General features: G+C 51.8%; 1 protein-coding gene across 4 annotated transcripts in view; it reads left to right on the forward strand.

The window, feature by feature from the left end:
• Positions 1 to 11,077, forward strand: part of SEZ6L2 (seizure related 6 homolog (mouse)-like 2) — a 23,684-nt gene that overhangs the window by 2,467 nt on the left and 10,140 nt on the right. Inside the window, exons 1-8 of one of the 4 annotated variants that reach the window (XM_005882004.2) lie at positions 606 to 1,424; positions 2,334 to 2,465; positions 3,131 to 3,430; positions 3,759 to 3,898; positions 4,185 to 4,386; positions 8,828 to 9,013; positions 9,926 to 10,094; positions 10,747 to 10,910. In XM_005882004.2, the coding sequence (XP_005882066.1) occupies positions 1,346 to 1,424; positions 2,334 to 2,465; positions 3,131 to 3,430; positions 3,759 to 3,898; positions 4,185 to 4,386; positions 8,828 to 9,013; positions 9,926 to 10,094; positions 10,747 to 10,910 (1,372 nt within the window). In that variant the 5' untranslated portion in view covers positions 606 to 1,345. Of the gene's footprint in view, positions 1 to 605; positions 1,425 to 1,928; positions 2,038 to 2,333; positions 2,466 to 3,130; positions 3,431 to 3,758; positions 3,899 to 4,184; positions 4,387 to 8,827; positions 9,014 to 9,925; positions 10,095 to 10,746; positions 10,911 to 11,077 lie in introns of those variants that run through there. The other 3 variants (XM_005882005.2, XM_014529842.1, XM_005882007.2) reach the window with 3 other exon arrangements.

An 11,077-nucleotide genomic window follows, 5' to 3' on the forward strand; every position in this document is an offset into this window, starting at 1 on the left:
TGGATTTCCCTCTCCCCGGACCCCGAAAGGGCGCCACGTGCGGCGCCAGGGGCAAGTTGCCAACCTCCAGCCACCCCGCAATGCGTAAAGTAGGGGCGGGACAAACCAAGGGGTGGGGCGGACTGCGGACGGGGACGCTGTGGCCTGTCCTTGGGTCTGCAGAACCCTGGACCCATCTGCCTGTGACTCCACCTCCCCTTTCGCTTCCCCCGGAGCCAGCCCCAGGGGGCAGCCTGATTGACAGTGAAGGCGGCTTCAGCCAATCGCCCACGGCGCTGGGGGCGGGGCCCGCTCAGGCGCGGCCGGGAGAGCTGTCCGCGCGCTGGTGGTGCTGAACAAACGCGTCGGAGGCGTTGTGTGAGAGGCCAGAAATAAAAAAGTTAAAGCCCCTGCCGGCTGGCCGGGCTCATGTTGTATGTTGTCTGGTAAGATGAAGGGTCTCTCCTCTCCAAAAACCAGCCTGGTTACCCCTTGGGCTTCTCACAAGTGTGGAAACTTGCCATTCTCCTGGAGGAGGGCGGGGAAAGCCATTGCACAGGAGCTTCGGTAGAAAGGAAGGGGAAGTCCATGGGGTGAGGGTCTGGATAAGGGTTGGGGGCATATTGGGAGCCCCGGCACCCTGGAAAGAGGCGATTCAGAGTCCAGATGTTGCTGTAACAGGGAGAGGGTCCGTAATTACTGCTGGAGCCAGAGAGTTTCCCTTGCCTCCCCTAGGGGCCGCGGGAGTGAGGATTACGGTCCTGGCTCATATGGTCCCTCCTTCCTCCATCTGCACTTCCTCCTCCCTCCCTCCCCCCAATAAATCTCAGGCCCCTCCCTTCGCCCGTCCCCAGGATCTGACGTGGACTCGACACCTTTCTCAGCTTCTCCCTCCGCAGCTCTAGTGCCCGAGCTTCGGCTCTCTAGGTTCCGCAACCCCCTCTGCTCCCCGACAAGCCCCTCTAGAGCCCAGTAGATCCCCGACCCCACCCCAGGCCCCTCACAAGCTGCCTTGCCTTTCCCCAGCTGGATCACACCTTGGGATCCAGCCAGCCTGGTGGACCCAGGCGCCCGACCCCCAGGAGGCCCAGTCCTTCGGCCCTCTCGGCTCCACCCCCTGCAGCCGGAGCCGCGCCCCCTCTCCCTCAGATCCCGGAGCAGAGAACAGAGGAGATTGGGCAAAGAGGGTTGGGCTCCAGGCGACCCCCCAGCCCAATTCTGCCCCTCCATCCCAAGGGGCAAAGAAATTGTCTTCCTTGCTAACTGCCAGGAAGAAAAATAATAAAGGGGAAGATAGAGACAGAAGAAAGGTGACAGCTAGATTATTTAAGAGAAGCGCAGAGACGAGAAATCAGTGTGAGTCGCCATGGGGACTCCCAAGGCCCAGCATCAACCGCCTCCCCAGCTGCTGTTCCTAATTCTGCTGAGCTGCCCCTGGATTCAGGGTAAGGACATGGGATCGTGGGGGTGGGCCATGAAAGCCCCCAGGGGGGCCCTTTACCCTCCTTTCTCGGAACACCCTGGTCTCCAAAGCTCCTGAGGCAGGGGAGGGGCACAGCTGATGGAAAGCGACTAGCCAGGGCTTTCCAGTTTGTACCTGGAGCCCCTGACCCCACTGTAGAAGAGGTGGGGGAATGAGTGAGGGTAGCTTTTAGCAGCATCTCAAGGGTTACATACAGGAAGGAGGGCTGGGAAAGTTGGGGGGATGTCTGTGGAGGCGGCAGAACACGCAGAGTACCTGAGTAGGAGATGGAGATGCTGGGAGGGATGCCAGGCACTGCACACACAACTGTTCTTGGATGTATGGACAAAGACAGATGAGCAAAGGCACTGCTTAGAGACCAGATATTCAGTCCCCCACTCTGCCCCTCAGCAAGACCCGGGAGAGACCACAGAGAAATGAGAAAGGAGAGAGAGAGAGAGAGAGAGAGAGAGAGAGAGAGAGAGAGAGAGAACGTACACCACACTGCAGAGATAGAAATCCAGAGAGAAAGCTGGGTACTGCAGAAGCAAGGGCTGGGAGGTGCTGTCAGACCAGGAAAGCAGGAGACCACTGAGGTGAAAATGAAGGCAGCACCATCCCCCCTTCTCCACCCTGCTGGCATGTCAGGGTTCATTGGAGCCAAGGTGCTCACTGAAGGCCCACACTGCCTGGGGGGAAACGTGGAGAAGAAGGTGGAAGATTGTGAGGGGCAGCTGGGAGCCTCTCCTTCCATCTTAGCTCTCAGCTCAGCCTGGGACCCTGTGAGCTCCTGCAGGCCCAGCTGAGGAGGGAGGAATAACTCCGGAAAAGATCTTTCTGGTGAATGGGGAGTGTGGGGCAGTGGAAGGGCTCATACAGCTTCATCTCTCAGGTCTGCCCGTGAAAGAGGAGGAGGCACTGCTGGAGCCTGGAAGCGAGACCCCCACGGTAGCCTCGGAGGCCTTGGCTGAGCTGCTCCACGGGGCCCTGCTGAGGAGGGGCCCAGAGATGGGCTACCTGCCAGGTGAGCTCCCAGAGTGGCAAGAGTAGCACAGAGGCAGAGGGAGGGACAGTCACTCAGGGAATCGGGGAACCAGGCCATTAACATTCAGAGGGAGATAGAGGGTGATGGTTAGAGAGAGCCAAAACTGAGCAAAGACAGATAAATAGAATGGTCAAGAGATAGAAAAACAGATAATCCGAGAAAAAGACAGATGGAAAATCAGAGAACCAGAATCAGAAAAATGGTGGGAGAAAGACACAAAAAGAGAAAGAGAAATACAGAGATTAGTAAACCTAGAATCATAAAATCAGAGTGATAAGAATACTAATCAGAGAAATAAAAAGAGTTCCAGAGAGAGCAAGACAGAGGAAAGAGAAAGCGGTAGCTAGGAGAGGAACCAGATCTGAATGGGGAGGCAGAGAGAGAGGCTCAAGGAGACCATCAGAGTGGAAGGACCTGGTCCAGAGGTGAATAGCGGAAGAGAAAGGGGAGAGGATGTCAGGCTGTAGAAGCCTTGGGAGGAGGTGAGGAATTGGGGTGGGGAAAATAGAAGTGGAGGGTCTGCACCTTGTGGGGGAGGTCTTTTGGGTTCAGTGGGGAACCCCCAGTTTCCCTCAGCCCTGTGCCCCCATCAAGACCCACCAATTTGCTCTTCCTGTGCCCTGACTTCCCTTGCACTGTCCCAGGATCTGATCCAGACCCCACGCTAGCCACCCCTCCAGCTGGCCAGACTCTTGCAGCACCCTCCCTGCCACGGGCCACTGAGCCAGGGACAGGGCCTCTGACAACAGCCGTAACCCCTAAGGAGGGTAGGGGGGCAGGCCCCACCGCGCCCGAGCTGCTGACCCCGCCTCCAGGAACTACAGCCCCACCCCTTTCTGGCCCCACCTCCCCAGGCCCGCCCCTTGGGCCTGAGGGAGGAGAGGAGGAGACCACGACCACTATCATCACCACAACAACTGTTACCACCACGGTGACGAGCCCAGGTGAGGCGATTGAAAGGGAATGGAGTAGTGTTCAAGAGGAGCAGGATATGAATAGGAGAGAGGCTGCAGGGAAGGGGTGCAAGAAGGGATCTGGGTACAGATAGGAGAGTTTCTGCTTAATAATATGCACCCATACCATGTACCTTTCTATGTTTTATCCATGTTACAGTTGGGGGAAGGGGATTCTGGGCACAGGGGGAGAGGAGCTTTGGATAAAGATGACGAGGGGTGCGGGGAAGAAGAGAGATGGGGGCCCCCAGAGTTGCATGACTGGGAGGGCAAGAACACAGGGATTTGTTCGACTCCAGCCACTTATCTATCTTTTTAGTTTTGTGTAATAACAACATCTCCGAAGGTGAAGGGCATATTGAGTCTCCAGATTTAGGGAGCAGCACCAGCCGCACCTTGGGACTCCTGGACTGTACATACAGCATCCATGTCTACCCTGGCTACGGCATTGAGATCCAGGTAAGTGGGCGTAGCGTAGAACCCTGAAGCCTCCAAGCCCTTTCCTCTGGGTCCTAGGGTGTGCACAGATTTGACCTAAGAGCCAGAGAACCTGTTTCCTAACACAAATGGGCCTGCCTTCTGATGGTCAGGAAGACACCTGGAGTTCTACAACTTGGCCACTGTCACCGTGGTGTTTGGGCTTCCACATACAGGGAAAAGGAACGCAAGCGGGGGGGGGGGGGGGTGTTTGGGGTTTTCCACCCAAGTTGACTTACCCTGGTGAGTCTGGGTCTGGCTTCTGTAGGTGCAGACGCTGAACCTGTCGCGGGAGGAGGAACTCTTGGTGCTGGCTGGTGGGGGAGCCCCAGGCCTGGCCCCCCGACTGCTGGCCAACTCCTCCATGCTGGGAGAAGGACAGGTCCTTCGGAGCCCAACCAACCGGCTGCTCCTGCACTTCCAGAGTCCTCGAGTCCCAAGAGGCGGTGGCTTCAGGATCCATTATCAGGGTGAGAGTCCAGGGTGCTGGTGGAAGGGCAGGGGCCACACTGGCACAAGGGACATCCCTCGGAGACTTCCATGCACAGGGCAACATGGGGACTTTTCCTCCTGACTAGCACGCTGGGGGCAGAACTCTCAGAGGAGACCTGGGCAGTTATTTCACACACTTACAGGCCTATGTCTGAGTGTGCATGCATCCAAGTGACAGCTCATCCATTCACTCAACAAATGCTTAGCTAGTTCCACTCATACTGGCCCTGGGTTAGCCTTGGGGAGAGGAATGAAGAAGCCACATGTAAATCTGACTTCAAGGAACTCAGAATCTAGGTAGGAAGATGGACAAGTAATCAGGATGATTATAATTCAGTGAGCTAAGGACCCTTATCCCTATGGTGGAGGAATACAGGCAGAAGGAGCAAATATCAAAGGAACCTAAATTTCCCCTATGGAATATAGGGACACCTTCTTGGAGGAGATGATTAAGCTGAGACCTAAAAGATTAGTTAGCTAGGGAAATGGTAGGAGGGAGCAAAAGAGGAAGGAAGGCAGATGTCAAGATGGATGGAAAAGCACACTCCAAGACCCAGAGAGGAGAAAAAATGTGAGCCCCTTGAAGAGTTGAAGTAATTCATCATGGAAGATAGAATGGTCATAGCTTTGTGATCTGGGACAAGTTACTTAACTTTTCATTGTCTCATCTGAAAAATGGGGATTATAATACTTACCTTGTGGTATTATTAAGATGATCAAATGAGCTAATACATGTCAAGTGCTTAAAATAGCATCTGGTACACAGTGAGAGCTGAAAATGTCAGTCGTTGCTATTACAGTAAAAGCACAGAAAGGGGAGGCGGGAGAAGTAAGCTAAGAGACCAGACCTGGAGGAAGGTTGGATTGTGATCATGCTCTTATCAGCACCAGTAAGGAGTTCAGACTCTTCTTCCGGTAAGGGAGGGGGGATATTTTGAAGTATTTAAAGCAGGATAGTGACAGCCTCAGATTTGAGACCTAGAAAGATCCTGCTTGCTTCTGGGGCAGGGAAGGGAATATATTCGTGCATGACTGCATTCATGAGCATCTACCCATAGACAACCTACACACGTGTATATCCACACTCGCCTGTGTGTACGGGAAACCTTCCCACAATGCAAGTGTATGTCCTAGCATCCATGTGTACATGTGTGCAGAGGGCCCAGCCACTGTCCCGTTCCACACACCGCTGCCTCTCAAAAAAGCCTTCCTATGTCCTCAGAGACAAGGAAACTGGGTTGAGTCAATGTCCCTTTCACATCACCTCATGGCCTTGCCTGCCCTTTTGTTAGCTTTGCTGACCCCATACTCCTTTCCCAGGGCACGCACACAACTTATATCCCCGCTTCATACCCTCTCCAGCCTTTCCTGAGGCTTCCACAGGAGACCTGCTCCAGGGACTCATATGTGCAAGGTGGAGGCACCCTGCGCCAGACCTATTCATGGAGAGACCAGTGAACTGAGGGACACACAGTTGGTAGTCAGGGCCATATATAGTTGTTGGGGAGCGAGGGCATGCCTTGAGGACCTAGGGCAGAGGGTTGGACTTCAGATATTACAGAATGTTCCCCTGCTGCCTCCTTTAAGCAGCCACTTCTCTGGGGCATTGAAAATAGGACTCTAGGCTAAGTAGAACATTTGGGGAAGCAGGGTTACTTCATAAATTGGCCTTCATTTCCTATCTCTGTCTTCCCTGCTTTATAGCTTCTCCAGACACCTTTGGGACCAAAACCCTGTTTAAGCCCTTCCAAATGTGCCCTAGCTGGGCCTCTGGTCCAGCGTGGCCTCATTAGCTTCTCTGACAGACCAAAGTCTCTATCACCCCTCACCCCAAGCCCAACAACTATTGTTTCATTTGCTTCCCACAGCAACCCTGGGGGTGGCCATTGTCAACTCCATCTCTGGGAGGAAGAGAAAGACTCGGGTTATGTGGTTTGCTCAGTCACCTGCAAATTCATTGCAGAGTCAGAATTGCGATTCTCTGACTCCCAGTCATTCATTAATTACGGCTGGTGAGACGCAGGGGATTAACATTTTCTGAGCACTTTTTATATGCTGGCTGCTTTGCATGTTTGTTTGTTTGTTTGTTTCACTTAAAGGCCAATCCTTATTGATAGGGATTATTATTGCCAGTTATAGGTTAGAGGCCCTAGAGGCGAAGTCGCCTGCTGAAGGTCATATAGCTAATAAGTTATTATCTGGAACTCAGATCTGCCTGTCTCCAAAACCAGTGCTCTTTGCACTGTCACATTGCTGCTTGCCTGCACCAATTGATCAGCTAGGCCAGGCTTTTAGAAGACAAAATAAATAAGGCTTGGTTCAGTCTCTTAATGGCAATAGACAGTGGTTAATGTGATTATAAACTTACTAGAGGCCCAGTGCATGAAATTCGTGCATGGGTAGGGTCCCTAGTGGCTGCCTGCTGTGCTGGCCAGGGCCTTTCTTCATTCCATGCCACCCCCTGGTGGTTATAGCAAGTGATCAAACTCCCGAGGGGACACTTTGCATATTAGGCTTTTATATATATAGCTATGTGTGGGACTGTGTATAGGCAAGAGAGCAACCAACTCTATTGGGGAGAGAAAGGGTCAGGAAGCCTCCCTGAAAGAGATGGCACATCAGTTACTCCTTGAAAGATTAGAAAAAGCCAGAGAGGGCCTTGCAGGTAGGGGAAATGGTGTAAAAAACCATGGAGGTGAGACCATAAGGAGTCACAACCTACACTATGTAGGATATATGGGCCATAGGTGATGAGAATTGGAGGTGGATGTGCTGGGCAGGACCTTGCTGTGGGGCTTGAATGTCAATCTAAAGTACTGAGACCTAAAAAACAATAAATAAATAAATAAAGTACTGAGACTCGATTCTGTTGGTCCTGGAGAGCCATCACAGAGGCTAACATTTATTCAAATCAATGTTTCCTAGACAGTTGTTTTTATGTCTGTCTATCTCAGTAGTCTGTAGATTCCCAAAGAGTAAGGCCTGAGTCTTTTCATCTCTTTCTCCCCAGGACCCTGCCAAGGAACTACTTGTTGAATTTTGAATATAGGGAGAGACCAGGTCTCTTACAGAATCACTGAGGGCTAGAGAGTCCGAAAAAGCAAAGGCCTAGGCCAGTGGTCGGCAGACCGCGGCTCATGAGCCACATGTGGCTCTTTGGCCCCTTGAGTGTGGCTCTTCCTAAGCCTTAGGAGTACCCTAATTAAGTTAATAACAATGTACCTACCTATATAGTTTAAGTTTAAAAAATTTGGCTCTCAAAAGAAATTTCAATCGTTGTACTGTTGATATTTGGCTCTGTTGACTAATGAGTTTGCCGACCACTGGCCGAGGCAAGCTGGTATCTCCCAAGCCCTCTGCTAATTATAGTCTTCCCCTCCTTCAAGACCCAGCTTTGATGTATTTCTTCCAAGAAGCCCTTCTCGATGAGCTCTGCCTGGTCTGAAACAGACACACAGAGCTCTGTCAAGATCAAGTTCATAGTCCATAATTTACTACCAAGTCACTTTCTATTTCTTTGTTTTATCTCGTATAATTCTACAAGAATTTCAGGAGGCTTTCAAAAAAGAATTCAAGCAATAAAATGAAATAGAATAAGAAAAAATTGGTACCAGGTAATGTTTATTAAAGCTGAGAAAATAGACTGTGGACAAGCCTTCGTTGCCAGGGATAAGCCATAATCTGGTTCTGAGCTTCCTAGAGGCCAGTGCAAAAATAATAGAGAGATTACACAGTTCTCACAACAAGAAAGGAAAAGACAAAGCAGTTCTTTAATGAAAGCAAAGCTTTCCCTAGCACTTCACTTACACGGGGAGATCTATTTAGGGAGCAGTGAGTATGAAGGCCTTTAATGGTGAAATAGTCCAAGTTTCTAGAGGAGTTTCATTTGGTTCCTCTAGTTGAAAACTGAGGGCATAATACCCTAGTGTACCTCAGTGGAAGTCCACTGCGTGTGTAGAGGGGAGAAAATGCACTGAATAACTTGAATGCTCATTGGCTGCATATGGAAATAGGTCACAGTGTTTCTCTGACTACCTCAAAAGCACTGTGTGAACTCACTTTGGAAGGCGAACAAGCTCTGCAAATATATTATTTGTTATTATTAGAGCCGGAAGGGGTTCAGAGAGGTCAATTGATTTGCCTGGGGTCACACAGCAAAAGAATTCTAGGATCCAGAATTTCTTTTGAGTCTCAGGTACCTTATCTATCAAGTGAAGGGCAAAGTGGGTAAATTACAAAGATTAGAGGAGATAAGAGATGTTGAAATGAGCTCTTCATGAGACAGTGTGCCTATGTGAGGACTCCAGTATGGAGCCATTTTGTGCCCCCAGGGGGTCCTGGAAAGAGGGGAGGAAGTGCTGGGGGACTGGGAGGGTGACATGGAAAATGACCCCCCTCCTCCCTGCTCTCCCGCTCCAGCCTACCTCCTGAGCTGCGGCTTCCCTCCCCGGCCGGCCCATGGGGACGTGAGTGTGACAGACCTGCACCCTGGGGGCACGGCCACCTTCCACTGTGATTCAGGCTACCAGCTGCATGGTGAGGAGACCCTCATCTGCCTCAATAGCACCCGGCCAGCCTGGAGCGGTGAACCCCCCAGTTGCATGGGTGAGTCTCCTGCCACAATAGCTGGGGGCTTCTGTCCTAGGAACCCCACTGGAAGGGTCCTCTCTTGGGGGTCTCCATCTTTGGGGAACACCCATCTTGAAGGGGTTTGGACCCTGAAGAGTTGCTATCCTGGGGCCTCCATCTGGAGCTCTTTACACTGAGGTCTCTATCCTTGGAGTCCCCATTGTTGGGGGATCTCCATCCGGGAATGTCCCACCTGGAAGGTTTCCATATTGGGAGTCACCCACTGGAGGTCCCTTCTTTTGGAGACTCCTCATCTTAGAACAGCGGTTCTCAACCTGTGGGTCTCGACCCCTTTGGCGGTCCAACGACCCTTTCACAGGGGTCGCCTAAGACCATCGGAAAACACATATATAATTACATATTGTTTTTGTGATTAATCACTATGCTTTAATTATGTTCAATTTGTAACAATGAAATTGGGGGTCACCACGACATGAGGAACTGTATTAAAGGGTCACGGCATTAGGAAGGTTGAGAACCACTGTCCTAGAAGAAACCATTCTTGGGGTAGGGGGTGGGGGGTGGAGTCTCAAACTGTTGGGAGGGTCTCTATCCTGAAGAGTCTTCATTCTGGGGATCCCAACTTGAAGATTTTCTATCTGAGGGCTTAAATTACGGGGCTCCCCTATGGTTACCCATCCCAGCATGTCCACATCGGGGGAGTCTTCATTTTGGTGGAATCTCTGTCCTGGGGGTGTCCACTCTGGGTTTTCTTATTCCAGGTCTGGGTGCCTACCGGGGCAGTACCCCGGAAAAGGTCCTGTTCTCTGGGGTGGGCGTGTAGGGCAGAGGCCATGCTGAGGCCAGGTCCCAGGCAAAGGTGTGGATGCAGCAGCTCTGAAGATTGGGAGGACAAGTCACCTTAACCTGCCCCTCCTCTGCCCACAGCATCCTGTGGTGGCACCATCCACAATGCTACACTGGGCCGTATCGTGTCACCTGAGCCCGGGGGAGCTGCAGGGCCCAACCTCACCTGCCGTTGGGTCATCGAAGCAGCTGAGGGACGCCGGCTGCACCTGCATTTCGAGAGGGTCTCGCTAGATGAGGACAATGACCGGTGAGGGTCTGGGCCTGGGGTCAGAGTCCCCACCTCAGGGAGATAGGGAGGCTGCAGTGGGGAGACAGACCTTGGGTGGGTCCCAGTTGGGATCTGTGTCAAACACAGGTTAGTCCTTTTTGTGAGACAGTGTAGCCGTGGAAGCTTAGATGAATCTCTTAGCCTCTCTGTGCCAGTTTCCTCATTGGCAGAATGGAGGGAATAGTACCTCTCTCTCAAGTTTCCTGTGAGGATAAAAGCATTAAGATATGCCATGTGCTTAGAATGGCGCCCAGCACACAGTAAGCACTAGAAATGTGTTTGCCATGGTCGTCATCATCATATTATTTATCTAACAAACTGGTATCCCAGCTCTGCCCAGTAGTTGCTATGTGACGTTAGGCAGGCTACTTAATCTTTCCGGGTCTCAATTTCCTCATCTATAAAATGAGAGGTTTCCTGTGAGCATTAAACATGATAAAATATGTAAAGGCTTAGCTAAGTACATGGCATATAATTGATGTTTGAAAACAATAGCTATGAAAATAAGCAAGGCGCTCCAGTGGCACAATCGGCGAGCGCGCGGTACTTATAAGAAAACAAGAAGAGCAGGTAAGAGATGAAGCAGCTTCTGAGGGGAACTGAGCTCCTGGCCACCCTCTGTCCACTCCAGGTTGATGGTGCGCTCAGGGGGCAGTCCCCTGTCCCCGGTGATCTATGACTCTGACATGGATGATGTCCCTGAGCGGGGCCTCATCAGTGACGCCCAGTCCCTCTATGTGGAGCTGCTTTCAGAGACGCCTGCCAATCCCCTGCTGCTAAGCCTCCGGTTTGAAGGTAACCCGCTCAGGGGGTCCCCTGTCCCCGGTGATCTATGACTCTGACATGGATGATGTCCCTGAGCGGGGCCTCATCAGTGACGCCCAGTCCCTCCTCTTGGAGCTGCTTTCAGAGACGCCTGCCAATCCCCTGCTGCTAAGCCTCCGGTTTGAAGGTAACTGCCC

Source organism: Myotis brandtii, unplaced genomic scaffold (assembly GCF_000412655.1).
Source record: "Myotis brandtii unplaced genomic scaffold, ASM41265v1 scaffold698, whole genome shotgun sequence".
NCBI lineage: Eukaryota > Metazoa > Chordata > Mammalia > Chiroptera > Vespertilionidae > Myotis > Myotis brandtii.